The sequence below is a fragment of the Podarcis filfolensis genome (genome assembly GCF_964270895.1).
Source record: "Podarcis filfolensis genome assembly, chromosome: 1".
NCBI lineage: Eukaryota > Metazoa > Chordata > Lepidosauria > Squamata > Lacertidae > Podarcis > Podarcis filfolensis.
The window spans coordinates 93320312-93347534 of NC_139604.1; the positions used below are offsets into that span (position 1 = coordinate 93320312).

Genomic DNA, 27223 nt, shown 5'->3' on the forward strand with positions numbered 1-27223 from the left:
CTGTAAAGGTTGCAGTCTAAAATCTAACACTCAAAAGTCCACAGAAGGAGAGGAAGAAGATGGAGATGGGGATAAACAAAGGATCTGTGTTCCTTCAGTTCAGTTACACATACTCAGGGCTTGTCCACTCTTCTGTATGTGCTGTGCCTAGAAAGCATGGATCTGAGTGGTTTTCCCCTTGCCACGTTCCTTTCCAAAGGAAAACCCACTGTTTAAAGCTATATCAGAACAAATGGCAATGTGGGGAAACTGTGGATTGCTGTTTGTTCCAATTGAGTGCTAAAGAATGGTTTTCCCCAGGGGAAAGCAGTGGGGCAAGAAGAAGTGTGGACAAGCTCTTAGGCTTTGTGAGGTTGATGGGGCTGCATAGCTTTACCCCCCAACATGTGGGTTTTCAGTAGGGCTTTGAGGGAAGAGAAGGAGAGGAAGGTCATATGGCTCTGGGAAAAAGTTCCAGGCATAAGGGACAACAAAGCAGAAAAGGTTGAACTGTTTTAAGTTAGAGATCTTTGGACTAGAATAATACATCTAGACATACAGTCGTACCTCTGCTCTCAAACACCTTGGGAGTCGAACATTTCGGCTCCTGAATTACTGAAAACCAGAAATGAGTGTTCCGGTTTTTGAACATTTTTTCAGAAGCCAACCGTCCGACGGGGCTTCCGCGACTTCTGCTTGGCTGCAGAAGCTTCCTGCAACCAATCAGAAGCCACACTTTGGAAGTCGAACGTTTCAGAAGTTGAACGGACTTCTGGAACGGATTCTGTTCGACTTCTGAGGTACGACTGTACTGGTGAAGTTATTCTGAGCATACAAACTTTAGGCTTGTAAAAGCCTGCTTCACATTAAAGTTCCTGAATTCTTCTCCATCCCAGATCAAAATTCCTTGAGTATCCTTATGGAAGAAATCTACACAACCACCATTCCCTCCATCCCATAGTTCAAGCCTGAGTGTAGTTGCCTCACTACTTTTATGCACAAGAGGGGAGGTACCCTCTTGGAGAAGCACCCAATTGGGCAGAAGTAGAAAAGTTATTAGGAGGTATCATGTTGAGGGATGAATCCCAAACAGCCAAATGAGAACTGTGTGCATTCAGTGGTCACAGAATGTTGAGGATGAAAACCAGAGGAAGGAGAAATGGAATGGTGTTTCCTGGAGGAGGGCATGGCTGTGAAACACTCTGCATCTGAAGCTGCATGACAGTCCAAACCTAATCATTTCCTGAAAGCACTGTAAGGCCTGAATGTCTGAGTTGACATTAAATGACCTGGACTAGGACAATATGGCACGTTACATAGTGTTTTATATAATGGCTGTGCCAATTTTTCACCCCCTAATAGAATTGGAGCGCAGAGAGGGCATGTGCTCCCACAAGCCATATTGTTTTTTTCAGTTTCTCTGTGTCTGTGAGGTGTTACTGTCTTCCCTATTGCTATTACTCTGCAGTGCCACTTTTGAAAAAGCATCTTAACCCTCACAGCATTATGCCAGCTATTTGGGGGACATGTTTTGCTTTGTTTTCTTTGGGGGGGGTGTAGCATGGCACCATGGGTCCAGAAGGTGTAGCTATATGAAGGAAAGAAAGGCCCCTTAGATGTCCTCACTCTGAAGCAGAGAGGGAAGGAACGCACTCCCACTGCCATGGCAACCAGAGTCATGCTCTCTGTCAGCTGATTATTATCACTGGGTCTCATTGGTCTCATTCCCAATGAAGGGGTGCATTCCAAGGCAATAGCAACATGTTACCTCTTCCTCTTGACTTCCAGCACCATAATTTTGTCCCCCTTTAATGCTACCTCATCACCCAAAAGTGAGAGTGCTTTTTCTCTGGGAATTAAAATATTGAGTGAAAATGTTTGGTCCCTGCTTTGGTTCAACTGTTGTATAGTTCAGGGTTGCTGTTTTTCCTATTTTGGTATTTGTAATGTTGATCATTTTATAAGGAGCCCTGAACTGTAGAGATTGAAGAAAGGGGGAGGTCCCAATCCTAGTCTCCCCCACCCCCCACAAAAAATCATTTCTAATGCCAGCTGACCATTGAAGTATGAGATTAAAACCCCATCGTAAAGCACCTTTCATAAATATATTCAATCATATTAAGATATGCTTCTTGATCTTGCATTTTAATCTATTACTTGTTAGATGTTCTGGCTTGTCAGATTTTATTTATGGACTGCTTTTTCACAGATGAAGTCCTAGCATGTTGGCCTTGCTGAGCTTCCCTCTAATTTGAATATTTTTAGATCTCACAAATCTGTTTAGAACAAGACTGTTTCCTAGCTGAATAAGACATTAAGTAGCACTTGCTCTTCCCAATATACAATTTTCTCTCATAAATCACACTGGATTTCATCATCACCAGCAGATAATTTCCTGGTGTGACATGTACTTTTCATATTCTCCCAGAGTACTATATTCTTATGGATTTATGTTTAGTTACAACATAAATTCCTTTAGGAATGGAACCTATTTTTAGCCATCCTGATTGTGCAATGATGTTTTTATTCAATGCATTAGCAAGAGAATGTGTGGCTCATGTCTTAAGACTACGGCTGCTGCTGCTCTTTAGCAGCTATTGAATCCCAACCGTGTGTTAATTAGAATTACTTCAAATGTGAACATGTTAGAGTGCTAATACTAAGACTTTTTTAGGGATGGCTCCTTGACTGATCTGATAACTGTTAACCATTAGTTTGGGGTAGGAAAATTCAGGGCTCTGTGAAGTTTTATATTCAGTTAAATTTTCTGAGGCTTAGTTTACTTACTGCTTTATTGTTCTGCTTGGGACTTATGGAATGCAGCAATGTATGAAACATGCTTAATTTTTCAGTAATACTGATTATTTCTAGTTTGTGTTTCTATTATTTCTGTTTGCAAGTTGCTTGTTGTCATACAATGTCATACAATGTTTGATAGCCCTGCTTTCTTGTTTGCAAAATCAATTCAGGTGTTTATTTTAATATATATATATATTCTCTTTGTCTTCTTCTCCAAACATCTTCTTTGGTAAACAGCTTTCGGTTGCAGATCCGGGCCACTTGGGGTTGGAATTCGCAAGCTGACATTGCAGTCGACAATATTACATTTGGTCTAGACTGTTCCTCTAATGGTGAGTTACTTCTAATTAAGGTAGCTCCAAATAGGCAGACAACATATTAAGCAATACGAGGACTGTGTGTTATGTTCTTGTTGCAGAAGAGCAAGTTATTTGATTGTGTTTGTGTATCACTTCCTCCTGGTGACTCTTCCTTTATTGTAGCCTCTGTGGAACATCCTTCAAGGCAGTAAATGTGTAAGTCTTTGCTGCTCAGGGACCAAATGCCTTCCCTTTGGATGGTACTCCTGATGCAAATATTAGCTCACGTTCACAGCCCTGAAACAAAGTATTGTGTTTTGGGGCTGGGGAAACGAGATTCTTCTCGCAGCTACCTCGTCTGGTGTTATCACAACTGTTTTGTTGAATGTGGTAGTATGGGAAGCACAGTTCTTCCACACCTCCCTCCTTGTACCCTTTTCTGAAAGGGGTACAGAAAGGAACAATAAGTTCTGCTCTCATTCCAGACAAGCATAACAGCCTTTCAGTGGCAGAGCTTCATGCTCCAGCACCGGGGGCAGAGAGCAGGCGGGGGCGGGGCTGGCGTGCGTCCCGGGGCGGGGCGTACCTCCTGGGGACGGGGCGCCCAGCGCAGGTGGGGGGGACAGCCACGATGGAACCCCACCAAGATTGCGCTGCACTCCTCCTCCTCCGCCAGTGCAGCCTTTGCCGTCTAAGAGCGACAGATTCTTTTTCAATCAGTAATCAATAACATTGGCATGTTATCAGTTGATGTAGAAAGAACAATCCTGACTTTCAGCGTTTCACTAATTAAAGTTGGTACACTTTTATCCACTTGCAACACATGGTGATTCTTAGGCTGCATGCACACAACATTTCGTTCTGGAATCAATGGAGAGTGAGTACTGGTTTCTTCTGTATAGTCCACACTCAGTCTGGATCTAGATTTTGCACTGTAGAAACTGGTTTCATTCCAAAAATAAAAGCCCACTGTAGATTGTAGATTGATTCTGCATTCCCGTGTAGTGTGCCCATTTTGGGCATGTGGGGTATGTCCACAGCTGCCCAATGAGATATACCAAGATCGCTATCACCACATCCTTCTTTATTCAGCTGGGGCATGTGCAGGGAGGAAAAGCTGGGGCATCAAGGGGAGGATTTCACATGTGTGTCAAATTACCACATCCACCCTTGTGGACAGCAGGCTCTAAAATCAAACTAGATTAAAAGCAGCACGTTGAAAACAAGCATGACTGATTATAGATTAAGAAAAACTACATTTTTGTGCTATAATTAGGTTAGTGTGTACACAGCCTTACACAGGGGTCAGCAAACTTTTTCAGCAGGGGGCCAGTCCACTGTCCCTCAGACCTTGTGGAGGGCCGGACTATATGGGGGGGGGGGATGAATGAATTCCTGTGCCCCACAAATAACCCAGAGATGCATTTTAAATAAAAGCACACATTCTACTCATGTAAAAACACCAGGCAGGCATCACAAATAACCCAGAGATGCATTTTAAATAAAAGGACATGTTCTACTCATGTAAAAACACGCTGATTCCTGGACCGTTGGCAGGCTGGATTTAGAAGGCGATTGGGCTGGATCTGGACTCCGGGCCTTAGTTTGCCTACCCATGGCTTTACACTTTGGACGTGCCTCCCCACACAGTCACTCTAGTAGACATGCTAGAAGTTCTTCTCTGCCTACCCTACATTGTATTCGGTTAGGTCTTGCGGTAGCCAGTCATCTTGCCCTATACTGTAACACCTTTTTAACACCTTTAGCATGTTTAATATGATAATGCTGCAGAAGGAGGTGATGGAAAGGAAACAGTGCACCAGTATTTTGTGTCGATATGCATGCAGTGACATGCATGTGGACTGTTCATTTATTCAGTGAAAACATTTGTGTCCTGATGCTTTTCCTTTGTTTATTTTTTCAAAAAAATTCTATGCCACTTTAAATTTCTAATAAAAGACCCTTCTAACAACCTGCATTAAACCAACAAACCCGTCTTAAAATGGAACAGAATGTCAGAATGAAATGCTGCAATGTGCAAACAAAAGTGCAATAAAGATCCACATATAAAAAGAAGCTAAGGGTGGTTAACAGTGGGTTAAAACAAATAAACTCAACTCTTTAAAATTATTAAAACATGAATAAGATCCATATGCAATCATTAAAACAATTAAACATTCTGACAATAAAGCAATTAAAGGCAGCCATTTAAAATGCAAATTACATCCCATCAATCTTTATTACAGTCAAAGACCAGACAACAAAAGATTTGTAAAACTGTTTGCAAACAGTGAAGGGCGTTAAAATATTCACAGCTAAAAGTTCTTTTGAACAAGAAGAATTTAAACATCCTATGGAAGGCCATTAAAAATGCCATTAAATGAGGGGGCTCCAGGGCATTGGTCCCAGCTAAGTACATTTTTGAGGACACTCAGAAGGGCCTACGATTAAGATTTTAGCAGTGGCCAGGCTTTTATGGAAGTAGATCAGGAGTAGGCAACCTAAGGCCCTGGGTGGATGGATGGCCCATGGATGGTCCGGGAATCAGCGTGTTTTTACATGAGTAGAATGTGTCCTTTTATTTAAAATGCATCTCTAGGTTATTGTTGTTACGAAAAAGGAGCAATGCTGCTGAGTGCTCCAGATGGCTGGAAAGCCAAACAGGATGTTGATGTTATGGGACTGTACCGTGGGAACCAGGGACAGTCTATTATGTGCACTGAGCACCGGATGTTAGCTCAGAGTGTCACATGACCCTGTACTGGAAGTACATGGGTGGAGTCATTCCCTCTCTGCTGTGGCTGCTGAGGAGTGCAGACATGTTCTTTTCTGCACTGCTGGAAAGACAGAAATAAAGGCATGTAAAGACATATCTGTCTGTCTCTTTCCCCTCCCTGGGGATGGCAGGGAGTGAGGGAGGAGGGATGGTTGTGTTCTTCTCACGTGGATGCCACGAAGGGGGGGGCCTTGCCTTACCCGCCTCCCCTGCCTAATGACAATTATTCATCTTGGTCTGTAAAGATGAAGGCCCTGCTGCAGAATCAGAGGATTTTTGGGGTGATTGAGAACCCCATCCCTCAAGCACCAACCCGAGGTTGGGAATCACAGAATGTGAAGGCCAGGACGGCTATAATTCTGTGTGTCTCGGATGATCAACTTGTGCATATTCAGGGTTTGGAATACGCGCGTGAGATTTGGGAAACGCTGCGTAGAACACACCAGAGGGATGCTGGATCTTCAGCGTTGCTGTATTTTGAGAAGCTGACCAATCTGAGGCTTGCGCCTGATGGAGATGTTCAAGCGCACCTGACGGAAATGAAATATCTGCGCCAACAGATGGTGGAACGCAATTTCCGTCTACAGGAGGAAGTGTTTTGCTTCATGATGATAAACAGCTTAAATCGGACTTACAAAACGGTTGCCAGTCAGCTGGGTTCCCTTCCGGCGAACGATTTGACCGCGGAGAGGGTGACTGCCGTTTTTTTGAATGAACACGACAGGCTTGCTGCACTGGAGGTGAAGGACAGGGGGAGGGAAGAACGGAGTTCTAATTCCCCCACTGATGTTGCTACTGGAGAGGATGCTGTAGCTTTGAACGTTGTCCGATGTTACAATTGCGGACAGGCTGGGCATCTTCAGCGGAACTGCAAGAAGCCACGCCAGCCAAAAGGAGCGAAGGGCCGCTCAGCAAAGCCTGAGGCAGCAGGCAAAGGTCATACCAAGTCTTCGGTGAAACCTGCAAAGGCCCTGATGGCGAAAGGAACCACGCCAGATGTTGGACACTCTTTTGTAATTGATACAGGCTGTAATTTTCATATGTCCCCGCACAGAGAACTCTTTTCGACGTTTAAGAAGCAAAGCTTCGCTGTGGAACAAGCCAACGGTCAGAAGCTGGAAGCGACCGGGATTGGAACTGTGTATCTCAGGAGTCTGAACCTGACTATACACAATGTTTACTTGGTTCCTGAATTGAAGTTCAATCTGCTGAGTGTTTCGCAGATTGCAAAGAAAGGACTGAAACTGTCCTATGATGCTGAGAGCTGCAAGATCTTCAAAGATGGAGAGTTGTATCTTTCTGCAAGAGAGAAAGATGGACTGTATTTGTTGGACTTTGACCAAAGTGATTACATGGAATGTAATTCTGAGTCTAACATGATTTCTCTTGCAGGTGTGACCAAAACGAGCGCCAAGAAGGTGGCCAGGGTCGACAGAGCGTTTCAGCGGGTGTATGCTGATGTGATTGGTCCTCTAGAACCATCTAGAGGCAATGCAAGATTTTATCTTGTGTGTGTGGATCATTTCTCTAACTTTGTCTGGATTTATGTGTTACAAAGGCCACAGGAAGCCTTGGAAAGGTTTCAGGAGTTTTGTGACAAGGTTAAGGATATGTATGATGCTAACATTGACTGTCTTTTCACAGATGAGAAGCAAATTTTTCTTTTACAGGATTTCCAGAGGTTCCTGCACAAGAAAGGGATAAGACACAAAGTTGCTGTTTCAGCGGAAGCGTGGAACAGGGGTGTCTGTGTACGGGTGAACAAAGAATTGCAAAAGGGGATGAATGCGCAATTGCTTAGTTCACATCTGCCACATGAGTTCTGGGCGGAGTCACTCATGTCGTTTTGTTACGCGTGGGTGAGAAAGGTTTCAAAAGAGTTGGGAAGTTCTCCTTTTGAGAAACTGTTCCAGAGAAAACCTTCTGTTGCCCATTTAAAGGTTTTTGGGTCTCATGTGAGGACAGAAGCTCCAGGTGGAGTAAAGAATGCCAGAGGCATTTTTGTGGGATATGAAAAGGGTCTCTACAGAGTAATTTTGTCTGAATCTGGTCAGGTGATTCTCACAAAATTTCTAGAGAGTGCTCCTGAACAGGAGAGAGTGATAGAACACACATTTCCCACAGAGGACGATTCTGATGATGATGATTTCACAGAGTACAGTGGTACTGAGAGCGACAGTGATAGCTCAGAGAGCTCAGTTGTCACAGTCATTGAGAGGAAATCTCACACAATGGATAGACCTTCACAGGTGAAGGAAGAACCACTGTTTACTGTTGGAACTGGTTCTCCTAAGAGTCCTGAGACAGAACCAGTGAGCAGAGAGGATCAGCACCTCATACGTAGGTCTGAGAGAGTCACAAAGGGTGAACCACCCAAAAGGTACTCAGAAGAGTTTGCTAACTTAGCTGTTGCATGTGTTGCTGTTGTACACAACCGAGGACAGGTTGGAGCTGTGTCTAAGTCAGAGACAAAGACACAACAGAGAGTTGCTAGCCAAGGTAATGCAGATGCACTCATTCCTTGGAAGCCAGACAACCAGAGAGGTACACTGGGGAAACCAGTGGCGGGTAGTTCCAAGGGTGGAACTGAAACAACAGGGGAGTGTTATGTGTATAACAACTGTTTGTTTTCTTCTCTGGATCACGCTTTGCTTGCCGCAACACGCATTGATTCTTTTGGGGGAGGTTGTTACGAAAAAGGAGCAATGCTGCTGAGTGCTCCAGATGGCTGGAAAGCCAAACAGGATGTTGATGTTATGGGACTGTACCGTGGGAACCAGGGACAGTCTATTATGTGCACTGAGCACCGGATGTTAGCTCAGAGTGTCACATGACCCTGTACTGGAAGTACATGGGTGGAGTCATTCCCTCTCTGCTGTGGCTGCTGAGGAGTGCAGACATGTTCTTTTCTGCACTGCTGGAAAGACAGAAATAAAGGCATGTAAAGACATTTCTGTCTGTCTCTTTCCCCTCCCTGGGGATGGCAGGGAGTGAGGGAGGAGGGATGGTTGTGTTCTTCTCACGTTCGTGAGGAGGATCGGCCGATAGAGACCTCGCCTTGTCTTGCCGGGAGTCGCTGACGGGGAGGTCAACATGGAATCAAAGCCGGGCACCTGGAGAGTGCCAAATTCCTCTGACTGATATGGCTTTGAAGATTACGACAATTTGTGGGGCATAGGAATTCGTTCATTTTTTTTCTTCAAAATATAGTCCGGCCCACCACATGGTCTGAGGGACGCTGGACCGGCCCATGGCTGAAAAAGGTTGCTGACCCCTGAAGTAGATGGTCCTTTAGCTATCCTGTTCCCAAACTGTGAGAGGCTTTATAAGGTATCACCAGCTCATTGGACTAGGTCCAGAAACAAATTTGGGACCTTTGCTTTAATAAGGAAGTCACATACAGTTTCTGAGCATGCTTCATAGAGAGTTGTGCATGGAATGCATTGTAGTAACCGGAAGTGATGTTACTACGTAAATCATGTGATTCCCTTGGGAATGTATGTAGGACGGGCATGGCTAACGTAGTCCTCCAGATGTTACTGGACTACAGTGGTACCTCGGGTTAAGTACTTAATTCATTCTGGAGGTCTGTTCTTAACCTGAAGCACCACTTTAGCTAATGGGGCCTCCCGCTGCCGCCGGGCCGCCTGAGCGCGATTTCTGTTCTCATCCTGAAGCAAAGTTCTTAACCCGAGGTACTATTTCTGGGTTAGCAGAGTCTGTAACCTGAAGCGTATGTAACCTGAAGTGTATGTAACCCGAGGTACCACTGTACAGCTCCCATGACCCTTGAGCACTGGTCAAGCTGACAGAGGCTGATGGGAGCCCAACAGCACCTGGGTGGCAGAGTCACAGGTTAGCCAACCTCCACAGAAAAGTCGCCAGGTTCAACAGTCCGTAGAGCAACTATGCATGTTGCTCCAATTGAGGAACTGAACCTGAAGTTATATAAGGGCAGCTGGGCCTATATTGGCTTCCCCAAACCCCTGACCTGGCTTGAGTGACCAGCCACATTATCCATGCCAGTCATTGTCAAGGTGGCAGTGTGCTTCAGCTGAGTTCGGACCAGCAGTTTCCTCCACCTGTGAGCTGGCCCAGTGCTGCAAAGTGTAAGGGGCCATGGCCAAACCCAAGACCAAAAGGGACCGTAGTTCAGTGGCAGAGACTATGTTTTGTAATCACAAAGCCCCAAACTCAATCCCAGGCACCTCCAGTTTAGAAAAGGATGGATGGCAGGTGATGAAAAAGACCTCTGACTGAGGAGGTCTTAGAGATCTGCTGTCAGTCAGCAATGCCTAGGCGAGATGGGCAAACAGTCTGAACCAGTACAAGGGAGATGACAGTTATAACCTGAAGAGTTGATGTGTGCGCAGGGTATGCTAAATCCGCTCTCCTCTATATCGGAGGGCAGCGTTGCGCATAGGCAGCTGTGCCTCAAAGTCTTCTGGTGTGGAGGGGAGGTACACTACCTCACCCCTATGTCATAGCCGGCTGCGCCAGCGGGGTTGCAAGGCGGCCCCAGCCTAATAAATAAATTATTATTATTATGTTTAAGAGGTTATTGTATTTTAGTGTTTTGTTGGAAGCCGCCCAGAGTGGCTGGGGAAACCCAGTATTATTATTATTATTATTATTAGCTGGCAGAGCGGGTGTGGCCGTGGGCCACTTAAATTCTGCGCAGCCAGCCGGCTCCTTCTTACTTGCTTCTTTCGTTTGGTTGGAGGGGAGGTATCCTGTTAAAGGGATCCGGGGTGTGAATACTGTCTGAAGCTCGGGCGTGGGCTAGGGCCATGTCACAGCCCCTACGGGGACATCTTGGGGTGCTACTATCTGACGTAAGTTATAGGGCACCCCCTATCAGTGGTTTACCCTTCTGTGGGCAGGGATCAAGATATAGCCTGGCTTCACCCCAATGCCTAAGACAAACCGCTCACATCTGTAACCAATAAAGTTGTGGCCTATTTGAACTCATAAACCAAATATTCTGTGTCAGTGTGACTTATTGTTCTCCTGGGAACATTTGTGGCTCGGATGCCTTGGGACGCAAGGAAAGTTTTAAAAAGCCACCCCCAGCATGGGTCAGAAGGCAAGCCAGAGAGGAGATTTTTTCCAGGATATGTACCAGAAAACAGAGATTTCCCCTGGTAACTTCTAGAAGTTAGTGTGAATGTTGTTGCTTTTGACAACGCTGTGCAGTTGAGGGTACATGCTTCTGAAAAGACTCGAGTTCATACAGTTACATGAATTCCTGTAAGCTGCAATTGTTTTTCCTCTGAGTACAAGCTATTTCATTCATCATCTCATCCTTTTAATTCAATTAGATCTTGGAGAAGCCCAGCAGCTCTGCTTTGCTTTCAGTAATAAAATTACTTCTCCCCCTTGCCGGGAGAGGTTTCGGATGTCATTGACAGAGCCAGTTAATAGGCAGGCAAGAGGTTATGTTGGGAGCTTGCAGATAGGCAGCAGGAAGGAAGGAAGGAAGCAAAAAGCAGGAAGGAAAGCCTAATTTTCTTCTTACTAGGATGGAAATGCTAATTTCCTCATATGTTCCGGCTATTCCGTTTGCCACTCTTCTCTTCAAAACGTGATATAGGAATAGTGTACAGTATATGAAGTGTGTCTGTGTGTTGAATGGGGTGGTGGGCAGTTTTTTGTTTGTTTGTTTACTACACATCTTTTCCTCTCAGTAACTGAAGTTCCCTGGGCAATTTACAGTGAAAGTTAAAACCATGAAGCAGAACAATACCTAAAATCTAGAACAAAATAAAAGCAGTACAGTTCAATATCAGAATAAAGCTAGCAACAGAGGATAAAATGTCCAAGCACATTCTTAAAAACCTGGGATCATAAGAAGGTGTTTACCTGGCACTTGTATATGTACTGCACTGTATGCAGTGACACTGTATGCAGTGTATGCACTGTATGCAGTGCACTGTTTGCAGTGACTGCACTGTATGCAGTGACATGCATACAGACCACACAGTATGAACACAAAGCAAGCTTCTCTGTGGAGGGCATTCCACAACTGGGGTGCCACCACTGAAAAGGCACTTCATTTGGGGGGGCACCTGGAGAAGGGCCTCCCAAGAGATTCACACTTAAAGCAGGGCCTGAAATGTAGTCCCTGGGATTGTGGGGCAGAGAATAATACTTCACAACCAGAGCACCATGCAACTAGCTTGTGAAAATGCCCTCTGATGTGCCCTCTATTGATTGGTTCCAAATCTCCGTTTACTTTTCTGGACCCAGAACCTGATCACTGGGAAATATGGAGGCTTTTCTGGCCTTTTGGTATTACCACATTCTACCTAGACCCTTCAAGGGGCCCTATTTTCCAGGGATAGTCCCAGATTTACAGAAATGGTCCTGGTTTCTGATTTGATCCCAGAATGTCCCGCTTTTCCTTAGGATGTCCCTATTTTCATTGGAGAAATGTTGGAGGGCATGAAGTTATCTGACGCTGAGACATCTGAAGGCAACCCTGTATAGGGAAGTTTTTAAAAATGTTTTATTATGTCGTATATAAGTTGGAAGCAGCCCAGAGTGGCTGGGGCCACCAAGTCAGAAGGGAAGGGGATGCATATTATTATTGTTGTTGTTGTTGTTGTTGTTGTTGTTGTTGTTGTTGTTATGGAATGGGACATCCCTATTTTCATCAGAGAAGTGTTGGAGGGTATGTCTACTTTGTCTTTACATCATCATTCACCAGCTTATCATTGCCTTATTTTCCAAGTTCTGCCTTCACATCCTGCTGTTGAAAATGGTACATCTCCCCTGGAGGGATATTGTATGGCAGCAAAACAGCTGCTGCCATCTGGCTCTATTTACTATGATAACTGGTGCTCTAAGCACTTGGCAGGCACCATGTTTACTTTTTGAATAAGGCATATGATGCAAACTGTTGAGGCATGTAATACTTCCCTCTGTGTAATGCCAACAAAGCAACCTTTGCTGCTGTGGTCATTTTTACAGTTATTAAAACTATTTTAATGGTGGTATGGTGTAAATAAAATTGCATTTTAATGTGAAACTGCCTCATTACTACTTCCCTAATCAATATAAAACCAAAATGCAGCTGTCACATTTCTCCAAATTTTGCAGTGTGGTTCTAACATTTATAAATCTGTAGGAAAAGGTGTAGATTAGGTGAAAGGATGCAAGAAATGCTTTTGTTGGTGAAAGTAATGTACAAAAATGCATGACATTAGGGGATAATTTGCACAAAAACACATATGAATTTTCATGTGGACTTTTTTTTTTAAATCTGCAAACTGATGTGTGGAAATCAGGAGAACTGAACTGAAGAATGGAAAAATTAGAAACTAAGGGACACTAAAATTGACCGATTCCTTCATCCCTATCGATGAATACTATAATTAATCAAAGAAATAAAGAATACAGTCAGAACTCAAGACAGGGAGACTTATCTCTCCATGTCAGCACAGAAACAGACCTCCCTTCATCACAGGTCTGGCTAAGCTTTAGCTTTCAGCTTGCTGAGGCATCCTGTTCAAACACAGTAGCTGCAGTGAAACTGCAGAGCTCCAGCAGTTTTAAGGCTTCAGCCCATGAACAAGCCTTGGAAATCATGGCGTGGTATGTTAACATGTGTCGGGAGGCAGCAGGAGTCACCCTGTGGGAGGCCTTCAACAGCTCCCTCTTATAAGAATTCCATCAGCTGCAGCATCTTGGCTTGCCAGATGGAACAATATTCCCTCTCTTCCCCCCATATACTGCTCCCAGGGTTCTCCTGACCCCCTCAGAGCCCATTTTGGAAGCACTGGGGAATCTCATTGCACTAGCAGACGTCTACCAACAAGACTCATTAGTTGAATCCTGCCCTGTATATTTGGATAGGGAAATCTCTCTTTGAGGCCAAGGCACAATGTGTTTGCAGAGGTCTGAAGCTGCTTGCTACGTGTTGAGAAAACTACCATAACCTTCCTTTCTTTTTTGCTGTTGCTTCTTCTCCCTTGTAATCAGGGTTGACTATGACTCTTGCTTAGTGCAAAAGATGGACTCTTGTTATTTATTTTATGTAACAGAATTTATGCACCATTTCAATTATGAAAAAACCCAAATCCCTCTGGTGCTGTTGGCCAGGGTCTGTGTCACAGGATACAGAATAATTCTCATAAGATATATTAACTTTTTTTATTATTGCAGCATCCCAGAATCTCAAGAATTCATCATTGATATATATGGGTAGCCCAATACTTCCTGCATGCCAGGAATGTGGTTGTCTGTTTGGTGAGCGAGACAGAGACATAGCCCGTAAATATTTGAGACTCTTTAGGAAAAGGAGGGAAAGCTGTTTGTTTGGAGATGACGAACTGCCTGAGGGCAGCCGGGAGGGATGCTGCTGCGTTACAGATTGAACCAGAAATACAGACTAAAGCAGTGTTCTGGAGAATGATTTACATCCTGTGAAAGTGACTGAGTTTATTGTGCATCTCTGGATGACAGCAGCTGAGCTGGAAGGGAGTTCACGACCTTCAGCTTCCTAAGAAATTCAACTGAATTCCAAGAAGACCAAGAGCCTCTTTGTGCTCAATGTAAAGTAACTGTTTGGTTTTCCTTTTACCCAGATAGTTTATTTTACGTTAATTTCAGCTTTTGTCATAGTTATTGGCCTGGTGGCCCTATTGGAAAAGCCCACGCTATCTGGGCACAGATTGGATACAGCAAGGGAACTGTTTGGGCTCAATGTAGCCTTTGCTATGACCAGCCTACGAGTTCACACTGGGCAACCTTGAATTGGAGATTTTGTGGGGGTTGGGTGCATATAGTCTCTGCAGTACACAAGAGCCAGATGTTTAGTCTGTTACTGGTCTCTTTTGAGCCTGCAAAGCAGTAGGCAGTTTTAGAGTCTCTTGGTGCAGGCGGTCTCTCACAAGCCATCAAAGCCACTTCTTGCCATTCTGTGGAATGCTATGTTCTGTTTCAGTTGCCACACCTCAAAAAATCTATTGTAGAGCTTTTAAAGGCACAAAAAACAGCAACCAAAATGATCAAGGGGCTGGAGCAACTCCCATATGAGGAAAAGGTTGCGGTGTTGGCAGCTTTTTAGTTTAGAAAAGAAAGTAAGGGAGAACATGATACAGAATTTAGTGTGGTGTGGACCAAGTGAAGTTTTTGTCCCTCTCATAATTCTAGAACCCAAATGAAGCTTCACATTGGCAGATTCAGAACAGGCAAAGGGGGTGCAGTGCAAATTGTGAAATTTACTACCAGCACTTGTGTGGCATTAGAAATAGATTAAGCAAATTCACGAAGAGTAAGACCTGGCTACTAGTAATGACAGCTCTATATGCCCTTCTGTATCAGAGGCAGTATGCCTCTCAATACCAGTTGTTGTGGATCAGGAGCAGAGGCAGATTTAAGGCAGTTTTGAGCAGCACAGCCACACTGGGCGCACAGCCAATGAGGGCACCTTCTCAAAGCCCAGTAAGCACTTTCCTGGCTTCAGGGAAGGAGGCGTGAGGGCTCTGGCAGGGTCCTAGAGCCCTTCTTCCTAAAGCCAGGCAAGTGCTTACTGGGCTTTGGGATGGAGAAAGGAAGGCTCTAGGACCCTGCCAGAACTTTCGTGCCTCCTTCCCAGCCTTAAGCCAGCACTGCAAAGGCTGGGATGAGGGCATCAAATGTTGGCCTTGCACAGGGTGGCAAATTACAAATGTCCACTCCTGTTAGGAGCGGGGAAGTGCTAATGCCACCTGCTTGTGGGCTTCCCATAGGCATCTGCTTGGCCACTATGGGAACAGAGTGCTGGACCTTTGTCTCATCCAGCAGAGCTCTTCTTATGTTCTTATCAGAGCCCCCATGGCTAGCTATTTATTTTGAAAATTCACACAGTTGCTAATGGCATGTATGGTTTTGTCATCAGACAGATTAACCCACTGCAGTTTCCTGACGTTTTGAGGTGGGGCTTTGTGTCCAGCTCAGATGTAGAGTTGGGACCTCCGCTTGTGTGTGCAACCTGCCACGTAAGTGGCTGCTTGAAATGCAGCCGCACAGAGGCAGCTCTGCAGGGCTTTGGTTATGTGGTTCCATGTGGTTCCAGTTATTCTGTTAGCAAAAACAATGATGCAACCCTTATTTTGTTTTGTTTTTCATGGTTTGTATTAGCCTGATTGAAGTGGCTGAAACTACGCAGGGATCCCTTTTTTAAAGAAGGGATTTGCCAAGTGGAGCTGCCTCCACAAGAATTGCCTTTTCAGCTCATTTTGGGTCTATGGATCGCAATAAAGCTTTGTGTGTGTGCTTTTCAGCTGGCAATTTTTGTAGTAGCTTGCACATGTGAATCAGACCATAGAAACCTGGATTGCCAAGTAATAAATGTATAGTTTTACTGTTTTGATTTCTCTGTCAGCCTGAATGTAAAAATGTGGAAGGCTTCCTCACCCTCGGCCCGCCAGATGTTTTGAGACTACAATTCCCATCATCCCTGACCACTGGTCCTGCTAGCTAGGGATCATGGGAGTTGTAGGCCAAAAACATCTGGAGGGCCGAGGTTGAGGAAGCCTGCAGTTCAGAATGCTGTGCATTATCACCTGTGGTAGAGCAATATCCTACAGCACTCATTATTTCATTGGCAGATTATGGGAAGTGCCATTTTGCAAAGTAAGGACCAAACTGGACCATACGTTAGCTCTGTATGTGTCTTCTTAAGCGCAGGTTTTCTTTTTAAACATCAACTGCCTGCGTGGGGTTCCAATTCAGATTGGGACCCTCATGTGGTGGATAGAGAGGTTTTAACTCACTGGGGTTCTCATTCAGCTTGGGGAGCCCACACTAGTGATTTACATAGGGGGGAACGCCCATAAGAATTAAGCTTTGGTAGCAATTTTGATGTATATTGTGGACAACGGATAAAATTATTAAGCTGGAAGAATTCTACAAATGACCAGGGGTTTGGTCAGAAGTGTTTTGACTTAGTTCTCATCAATTCAAGAACATGACCTTCTTGCTAAGGATGACTGTCAATCAGAACCTTGACTCTATAGGCAGAAGTTGATGTTTCAGCAGTTCTGAACACTCATGCTAATACCTGCCCTCCCTTTGTCTCCAGTTGGCTTCTAGCCCAATTCACTGGCTTGCCAATCTGTCCTGTATATACTTCCATTGCGAAGAGGCTGATATAAACACCTCTGCAATGTTTTAAAAGCCCCGAAGATAGTTGATGCTACAAACTGCCTTGTTGTTAACAACATGTCATTTCTGGCTAGAGAGTGAAGTTTGTAGTTAAGGCTTGTTACTACAAGCGTGTGAGGATCTGGAAGGAATAACTTCTCTGAAAATAATGGGTTTCCTGGTTATGATGGGCAGATGATGCAAATATGGCATTTGCCTTGGGAATAAAAGGAAACTGACATATCGGTCACATCTCTGGGTGGTTTTGTGGTTGTAGGGGAAGCGCCTGCTCCAGGCTGGTTGTTTACATCCTGCGGGGCCAGTGGGCCTCGAGGGCCAACTCAAGCACAGTGTGACAGTGCCTACCGCAACACCAACATTTCCGTGACTGTGGAGAAAGAGGGACAGCTGCGAGGGGTGCAAGTGTGGAGAGTGCCAGCATCAAACCGCTATACGTGAGTGTCATTGTGCTGTAGCGATTGCAATAATTTTAAGGGTTTCGAATGCATTAACTCAGTAATCTTTTCAGCAACCTCATAAGATGGGTGGGCTTGTTTTTGTAACCATTAACAGTAATACTAATAATAATACATCTCCGTTCTGCTATTCCTGTATTCGATGTGGGTGGGTGATTTGGGGGATGCTGCAGCTAAATAGCTGATGTCTCTTTGAAGTCTTTGATCTAAGCATGGTCTCCTTGGTGTCCCTATGAAGAGTTGGCAGCCGGAGCTGCTTTGGGACCTGGCTGTGGTTGTGTAGATTTCTTCCTAATTGCTTCTTCCCCCTCCCCCAGGATTTCTGCATACGGAGCAGCTGGAGGAAATGGAGCCAAGAACCACTACAAGCGATCCTATGGGGTCTTTATTTCAGCCATCTTCAAAATGGAGAAAGATGAGCTCCTCTACATCTTGGTGGGGCAACAAGGGGAAGATGCCTGTCCGGGGGTGAGGAACGGAGGTTTTCCACACTGGATGCAAGATAAAGTGTGACAGTGGGTTAAGGGTTAGCATACTTCCAGGATACAGCTTCCCTAGTGATTGTAACTCGGAAACGGGAAGGTGGGACAGGAAGTACCTCAAATAACTGGTTCACACTAACATGGAGGTTGGCTGCTACTTTTTGCACCAAGTGCTGCCTGTATTGACTTTGTTAGCCTCTTTGGACTAACAACAGCAGCAGCTTAGGAAATACAGGTACGGTAACTCACATCTGATATGGGGGTTACATTCCTGGCCATTGCGCATATAAGCAAAATCCCATAAACCCAGAATGACTCCTAGAAGACCATTTAAAAACCATTTAAAATTGCTGGACTTACTGTTGAGGGACAAATGCAGCTCTTAGTCTTCCTCCTTCTCTCCCTCTCTGGATGATGCTTCAGATGATATGAGGACCAGGTGGCAGTGGCGTAGCGTGGGTTGTCAGCACCCGGGGCAAGGCAAGTAATTTGCGCCCTCTAACCCGTGGATTTGCGCCCCCTAACCCGTGGATTTGCCCTAACCCCAGATGTTGCGCCCGGTGCGGCCGGCCCCCCCTGCACCCCCCACGCTACGCCACTGCCAGGTGGGTTGACTAGTAGCCAGAAGAAGTGCTTGACTGTGGTTCAGATGCAGAGGTGGGTTGCGTGGGCACACCTGGTGGTTTCTTTGTGAGGAACATGGTGATTGACAGCTGCTCTTGAGCTCATCAAAAGTTTCCTTGCACAGCCTCAGAGTGTCTGCGATCCCACAGATTATCTGGAGGCTGCATTGCATAGAGGGGTCAAACTCTGCCATCTGATCATTTGGGTGGTTGGAAGAGTTGAGAAACTTTCTGCAGCTTCCAGCTTGCTGGCTTACACTTGACAACCTCATCTTCACCCTTGCATTCTGAACATCATCTGACCAGTTCCTCCAACCCTTCAGCCATCAATGCTTGTCGGCCCTCAATTGGCTCATCCACATTTTCGCTTGTCTCATGCTTTCTAGGCACAGATCTGAGCAGTTTTGCCTTTGCCCTGCCACTTCCCCCCAGAAAACCCACTGTTTAGCTCTAAATAGTAACAAACATCAATCAGCAGAAAATCCTATGGCGGTTTGTGCCATTTCCTAAAGCTTGGGTTTAGCAGGGGAAAGCAGTCAGGCAAATGGAAGTGTGGATGAGCCTATATCCTCTGGATCATTCCCAAAAGACTGAATGTCTTGAAGGAGCTGGATAGTCATACTAAAAAAAGTTATTACAGGAGGTAGCTTTATACATCCAGTGGAGTCAAGTGGTAAAGCTTTCCCCAGACTGTTCAAGCTGCATGTTCTCCCTGACCCCTGGATCTAAATGACACTTTGCGTTCCTGACGTTCTGCCTGACATTCTGCCTGCTAGGCTGTTTTTCTGGTGCTGGGAGAGTTGTATTTTTCATTGACGAGTGGGCAGTGACAAAGGACCCACCCACTGCAGCCTGAAATGGTATAGTCCAGGTAAAGGTTTACCACCTATGAGGGGGACATGGGTGGCACTGTGGTCTAAACCACTAAGCCTCTTGGGCTTGCTGATCTTAAAGTTGGCAGTTCGAATCCGTGCAACGGGGTGAGCTCCTGTTGCTCTGTCCCAGCTCCTGCCATCCTAGCAGTTCGAAAGCATATCAGTGTGAGTAGATAAATAGGTACCGCTGCAATGGGAAGGTAGATGCCATTTCTGTGTGCTCTGGCTTCCATTACAGTGTTCTGTAGTGCCAGAAGCGGTTTTGTCATGCTGGCCACATGACCTGGAAAAGCTGTCTGTGGACAAATGCCAGCTCCCTCGGCCTGAAGCGAGATGAGCACTGCACCTCATATTTGAATTTGACTGGACTTAACCATCAAGGGGTCCTTACCACTTGTTTCTGCTAAATGTGTAAACTGGTTCTAAGAGAGGCTGAAACAACAACAAAACACACACAAAAATAATAACCGCAGCATGTCTATTTTAAAATATTGATTCTGGAATTCAAAATTGATGTGTCAGCTTGGCTCCTTTCTTCCATTTGCTTTAATGAAGCTACCACATGTTGTCCTTCAAATAAATTACATTGTTCTCCAGATTGAATTTAATTGCATTTTCTACTAAGAACATGTAGGTTTTTACACACTGGTGTTGAAAGATCAAGTCCTCATTGCTTTCAAAGGCAGCATTCCTCCCTTGCCTTAAATGGAACAACCACACTTGAAGTGCTGTGATCTTCACACTAGAATTCATGCAAAACATATTTCTGCACAGATTGCATTTTGCTGGCTTTTGGCCTTCACTATTATTTATACAGTAGTGTCATTGCCTCATTGTCTTTGGCTCTGTATAAAGGGAAAGTAAAAATGAATTCTCCCTGCAGAGAACATGAAGTCTATAGATCAAATCTGAGCCTCATAAAACAGAGGCTTTTCAAATGTGCTAATGAGGATTTGTATAATCTCTACAAAGGCACACTAAAAAGATCAGTTAAGAATTGTCTGTCTCAAGTAAACCCAAATTTAGTCAGCCATTTATTACTCTCATGTGCTTTCCCCAACGATGACATTGGGCCCATCAAAGAAGTAAAGGCATATTAAGAGCCAGTTCACAGTTTATGTGGCAGACCAGGTTGCCACTTCTGTGCTATGCATGTCCTGGTTAATGTTGTAATGCCTGAATGAGAAAATGTTGCTGTAAATACACAGGGACATGCAGTGAGGACATGCTGGATCATCATCTTAAGAGAGAGAGAATGGAAAACACAGGAGATTGGTTGTTTGGTTGCATTGCCTCACCAGCAAACTCTCTTTCTAAATTAGCCGCTTGAACTGGGCTGGTTACTACTTTTCCACACTTGAAGATAAAACGAAGTATTTAAAATTACCTTTTCTTCTAACAAGTGGTGCTGCCAGTTTGTTTGTAATCTCCCATTTAAAATAAGCAACCCCTGTCCTCAAAATGACAAGTTCACAGATGTCGTACAGCAGCGGTTCTCAAACTCCACCACCCCAAAGACCATGTGAAAGTTGTTGATGTTTCTTGGTGGTAGCAATTGTAATTCCATATAATTCAAATTGCAATATGATAGAATAAAGGAAGCAATAAAAATACAATCAAAAATCAATATGAATAGCCAATGTGATGAATGTGCCATCGCCCACCTTCAACCACATATTCATAGAAATGTCACAGGCCACCTCAGTGATGCTTGCAGGTCACTGGTGGTCCGCAGACCTCAGTTTGAGAATCCCTGCTGTACAGTGTATAAGCTTATTTACCGGTAAATGCGATTTACCAATTAGTTGAAATTTGCTTTAACCGAGGATTAAAAAAGAAGACCCCTTAATTAATGGGCAGTAAACCTGCCCCCAAGCACTTTACTGGTCTTTAGCCATTCCCTCTTTTTCTCTCTCTTTCAGAGCAATTCTCAGACTGAGCAGATCTGCCTGGGGGAATCATCAGAAATTGAAGATGAGTACAAGAAAGAAAGAGGACTGACTGAATGGGCAGGCGGAGGGGGTGGTGGAGGAGGAGCAACGTACATCTTTAGAGTAAGTTCTCATGTTGTGTTTTTTCTCCAGCCTCTTTCTGAAAAGCACCCAGGAAAAGGAAAAGCCAATAGAGCAAAAGCCCATCAACACATGGCAGGCAGCACCCATGCAGAGCCTGTTGTTTTGAGTTTTTGATTCTATACCTGTTGGTGCTGAATGTGCACCGGAGGTTGCTCAAGTCTTTCTGCATTGCCATTCATGCATTTTTCAGTCGTTTATATCCAAGTATCCTTTTAAAACCTGGTGTATGCTTTTGAACCGGCTGTGTTCTCTCAGTTCCTTTATTGTGTTTCATGTGCTTGTGTGTGTGTGTGTGCTTTATTCAGCAGCAGAAGAATGGCGCATTCGAACCTTTGCTTGTAGCGGCAGGAGGCGGAGGGAAGGCTTACATGAAATATCAGGATGGCTCACTGGATGATATGTTCTTGGAACAGTATGTGAACAGCACAGCAGTCCCTGGAGTCAGTGGGAGGACTGGGGCAGCAGGTGAGGATCTATAGCTTATAATATATGTTAGATTTCACAGCCAATATAAGGAATAATTCCTACTCGAGAGTTGAAAAGAAAAACGTGTATATTCTGCTAAGAATAACAATTTGAAGCTGATAGTAAATTTAAACACAACGTGTAAGTACGATAGTTTTAAGGTAAAACGTTTAAGTACAGGAATAATGTAGTTTCAAATATGCAGTGATACAGTATAGAGGTACATGAAATACCAGTACACAACAATTATTTTGTACAAGTCTCAGTGGCAGTCAAAAGGAGTCCATATTATATAGAATCAGAATAAGGAATAAAGAATCAAATAGGGCCGAAAAGGAGTATCCGGAGTGTGAATCAGATGTACGACTCAGTAGTGGTGACCAGTTTGCGTAAAAAAATCCCTGCGTCCAGTCACGCTTCCCCTTGCGTGGCTCTGCTTGGGAGCTGACCTGGCAGGAGAGCAGAGTAGCAGCGGTCCTGTGTCCGTGTGAGATGAGGGATAAATCAAGTCCAGAGACAGTTCGGTTCTTATCTCTAGAAGCGTTTATTTACAAGCCATAAATCAGTCTTTCTCCATCGGAGCTTTCTTGCATTTTCTCCCGTGCTCCAAAAAGCACACACGAAGCCTCTGAGCCGAGCTGCGTCTCAGTCAGAAGTGAAAGTAAGTCTGAAAGCAGTCACACGCTGTGACTCACTTCTCTGCGACAAGCTCCTCCTCCTCCCAGATTCAGGACACCACGGAGTTTTAACCCTGTCAGTTCCAAACTCCACACCCCCTCTTGTCCTGCATCTGGGGACAATAGCCAACAATGCTTTCCCCATACACAGACCCTCACAGAACTCCTCGTGCTTCTGGAAGGTCAATGGTTTTGTGAAACCATCAGCGAGGTTCTTGGTTGAGGGACAGTATTTCAGAGCAACTAGCCCCTCATGAACGCTCTGACATACATTTCGGAACCGTATGTCCAAATGTTTGGTCCTTGCCTTGAATTGCCCTGTCTCAGCCAATTTGAGGCATGGTTGATTGTCTTCATGCACCACAACGGGCAGACAATTCTCTCCACAGATTTCCTCGACCAAACACACATAGAACTCCAGTTCTCTGCAAACCTCTGATAGCGCACTGAACTCAGCTTCAGTAGATGAAAGCGCTATGAGACTTTGCTTCTGAGACCTCCACCCAATCACCGAGTCCCCAAACTTCACCACTAGGCCTGACACTGATTTGCGGTCCTCAAGGTTTGCCCAATCCGAATCCACCCAGGCGGTCAGCTTGACATCGCCTTCAGCTGACATCTTGAGGCAAAAGTCTTTGGTATCTTGCAGGTAACGTAGCACCCGCTTAACACCATTCCAGGCCTGCACATTAGGACTTGAAGCTTCCCTACTGAGCAGATTGACAGCAAACGCTATGTCTGGTCTGCTCCACTGTGACAGATACAACAGACTACCCAGAGCTGACTGAAAGAGTGCAGTATTTTCGAACACCACGCGTTCTACTTGCTGACATTCCTTCACGTACCCAGTCTCCATGGGTGATCTGGCACCTGCACAATCAGACATCCTGAACTTCTCAAGCAACTGCTCAATCTTACCTTTCTGGCGAAGCAAAAAGCTTCCATCACTTGCTCTTGTGATCTCTACGCCTAGATAGGACTTGACATCTCCAAGTTGCTTCAGCTTGAACCGCTTTCCAAGCTCCTTAGCAAACTTCTCCACCTGTTCACCTGTCCTTGTCATCAACAAGATGTCATCAACAAACACCTGGGCTACTTGCTGTTGCAAGCCTGAATCTCTAATGTAAAGACAACTGTCTGCAAGAGATCTCTTAAAACCTAGCTTTTCTAAGGCTTCATGTAGGCACATATTCCAATTCCTGGCAGATTGGCGTAATCCATAGATGGATTTGTGCAACCGCCACACGACGCCTGGCTCACTGACTTCAAACCCTGGAGGAGGACGCATGTACAACTCCTCCTGGAGATCTGAGTTCAGGTAGGCGACATCTACATCAAAATGGTTCACCTTCCAACCTCTCTGTGCTGCTATCGCCAAAAGCGTTCTCAAAGTCTCCGCCCTTGAGGTCGGCGAATATACCTCTGTGAAGTGAACTCCCCGCCTCTGTGTGAATCCACGGGCCACTAATCTCGCTTTGTACTGTGGTTCTCCTGCTTCTGTGGGTTTAAGTCGGTAAACCCATCTGCAGCCCACAGCTTGCTGGTTAGCCGGCAGCTGTGTGAGTGAGAACACTCCAAGAGACTCCATTGAGTTCATCTCCTTCTGCATCGCCTCATGCCATTTGCTGGCTTCTTCCCGAGGCAACTTCTGAACATCCTCAAAGGATTCAGGTTCACATCTAGCCACACCAACCCAGACACTCGTGGCTTCATACCTTTCAGGTGGCTTCCCTTTGGTTGATCTTGCTGACCTCCTCAGCGTGAATTCTGGAACTGCGCCTGAATCACCTGGATCAACCCTACTATCTTCTGTGTCAGAAACATCCCCCTCTGACCTGCTGCGCCGTTTAGGGCGAACAGCTGGTCCTGCTGGCGAGGATGATTCACTCCTTAGCTCCGACTTGACAGAGACCTGTGGAGGGGTCCTGGGACTCCCCTTTGGAGAGATACGAAGCCTCTCCCTTGGAGATCCCGGCTCTGGACTCTGTGGCTGTGGACTGTGCACCTCAGCAACAGGTTCAGCCTCGCCCTCCTCCTCTTCCTCATCTGAGTCTAACAGAACATCCGGATTCCCGTGAAGACGCTTCCACCCACTCTGCTCGCAAAACTCAGCACTGCCGCTAATAAGCAGCTTGGACTGGTTGCCAGTAGGGTATGCGAAACGCCACGCTTTTGAACCCGGCTCATAGCCTACAAAGATCATCTTCCTAGACCTTGGCTCACCTTTTCTGCGCATGGCCTTTGGAATGAGAACCCAAGCCGTAGACCCAAAAGTGCGCAGAAAACCCACTTTAGGCTGTTTCCCATGCAGCAGAAAGTACAGTGTGTCTCCTACACTGGAATTGAACACCCTGTTCTGCAGGAAACAAGCTGTTTTATAACTCTCAGCCCAAAAGCGCTGTGGCAAACCCGAGTCTGCCAACATAGCATTCGCTGACTCCTGTAGTGTGCGAAATTTTCTCTCTGCAACCCCATTCTGTTGCGGAGAGTGGGGGGCTGTCAGTCGATGACTGATACCCTTCTGCCTGAAGAACGATTGCAGCGCAGAACCTGTGAACTCCCCCCCCCCGATCAGATTGAAAGGAAATCACCTTGGTAGAGAACCGTAGCTCTACCGCTGTGATCCAATCCCTGATCAGTGCAGCTGCTTCTGACTTCTGTTGCAGCGCCAAAAGCCAGGAATGTTTAGAAAAATCGTCAACCAAAACCAAAACCCATTTAGATCCAGCTAGAGAAGGTGTCGGCATGGGGCCCGACAAATCTGCATGCACAAGTTCAAAAGGTTTACTGGTTCTCCTCTCAGACCTGGGGTATGTGCAGGTTGTGACCTTTGATTGCTTACAGGCTTGACAATCTAGGTATTTGTCACATGCTTTGAACCTGCACCCAATGGTGTTGCCTGTGGCCTTCTTCACATATGACCACCCTACGTGCCCAAATCTCCTGTGCCATAAGTGTATACAATCATGGTGTGGTGGGACATTAGCACACTGCCCTTGGGCGTCTTCAATGGACTCTCCACTAGCCCCATTTTCCACCAGCCCCATTTTCCCACCAGTCCCATTTTCAATGGGCATCTCAACGAGAAAGAGCCTGTCTCTTCTCTGGACACTGTAGATCTTCTTCCCATCCCTGTGGAAGGAACACACATTGTTAGAGAACAGAACATCGAACCCAGCAGCCATGAGGGCTGGCACACTTAAAAGAGATTGGGCAAGCTCGAGGACCACAAAAGCTTCTACCCAATGATCTATAAAAGAACAATATAGAAACCCAGATTCAGTCAGTGGTCTTTGAGACCCATCTGCTAAGGTAACATAGCGTCCAGTTTTAACTGTCTTGCAGTTCCGCAGGAGCTCTCTAGATGTGACGAGACAGTGAGACGCTCCCGAGTCGACAAGAAGAGATAAAGAGTGTCTCTGGCTGTTTTCCAAAGATGCCATGGCGTTGCTCACGTTCCCATCGGTTGCCATGGCCACAGCCTCTCCCCGGCTAAGGCTCTTGCCTTTTCTCAGAGACGCCATCGCAGCTGTGAGGTGATAAGACGCCTTGTCTTTGTTTTTCTCCTGGCCTGCTGCTTTCCCACGTCTTTGCTGGGAACTGGCCTTGGGAACCTGCTTTGTTGACATTCCACGCCAGCCGGTGTCCTTGGCAGCCTGGGCCTCTAGCGGATGCTTCCCAGAGCTGTTGGACGTCGTCTCAAAGCACAAACAACTTTCAAAGCCTTTCACTTTCTCAGAGCTCTTGGAATGGCCTGCCTGGCCTGCCCCCCCACTCCTTCTTGGGGTGCAGCCTGTGCCCTCTTTCACAGCTCTCAGCTGCTCTCCAGCACACTCACACAGACGTGTCGAAGCATGGAAACAGCTTCCCGGAACAGCCCCCTCTGGTCTGGCTCCCACTTCGGCCTGAGGCTTGCTCCCTTGGCCCTCGGCTTCCTCCCGGCCCTTGGCTCCTGCTGAGCTTTCACACAGACTCCTCAGCACCTGCCAAGCGGCCTGGGCCGATTTAACGCCCTCCAGGTGGGGCAACAGCAAAGCGTCCACACTTGCTTTCAAGATGCAGAGCTCTCTCTGCTCTCTCTCACTCAGCAGAGCAGCAGCATGCATGGGTGGGGCCGGCTCCTTCTGGACTGGACTCCAGAGCCCTGTGGCCACAAACCACCCCCTTGCTCTTCTTGACCAGGCCTCCCAGTTGGCCCCATTCAGTCTCTCACTGGGGTAGCTCTCATGGCCTTGCTGTTCCTGAGCAGCAGCCATCTTCCTCCCCCCGGGGCTTCAGCGTACTCACAAGTTTGCCAGCAAGCTGGACTTCTGAAGCAGCCGCCCGTCTTGGCTCTTGGCTCCGCTCTCCAGCATCTCCTGGCAGGAGATCACAGCAACACGACGCTGGCAGCCTTCTCCCTTCTCACACTTATCAGGAAACGCGTAACTCCCATAACCTTTGCGTAAAAAAATCCCTGCGTCCAGTCACGCTTCCCCTTGTGTGGCTCTGCTTGGGAGCTGACCTGGCAGGAGAGCAGAGTAGCAGCGGTCCTGTGTCCGTGTGAGATGAGGGATAAATCAAGTCC

At 45.9% G+C, this 27223-nt stretch overlaps 1 protein-coding gene and 1 long non-coding RNA gene across 3 annotated transcripts in view; one reads left to right on the top strand and one right to left on the bottom strand.

The window, feature by feature from the left end:
• Positions 1-27223, bottom strand: part of LOC310766305 — an 818379-nt gene that overhangs the window by 543451 nt on the left and 247705 nt on the right. The window lies entirely within an intron of this gene.
• Positions 1-27223, top strand: part of LTK (leukocyte receptor tyrosine kinase) — a 105867-nt gene that overhangs the window by 51449 nt on the left and 27195 nt on the right. The window contains exons 9-13 of one of the 2 annotated variants that reach the window (XM_083610453.1): positions 3016-3110; positions 17261-17438; positions 17777-17927; positions 21362-21493; positions 21820-21979. In XM_083610453.1, the coding sequence (XP_083466579.1) occupies positions 3016-3110; positions 17261-17438; positions 17777-17927; positions 21362-21493; positions 21820-21979 (716 nt within the window). The remainder of the gene's footprint in view (positions 1-3015; positions 3111-17260; positions 17439-17776; positions 17928-21361; positions 21494-21819; positions 21980-27223) is intronic. The other variant, XM_083610454.1, reaches the window with a different exon arrangement.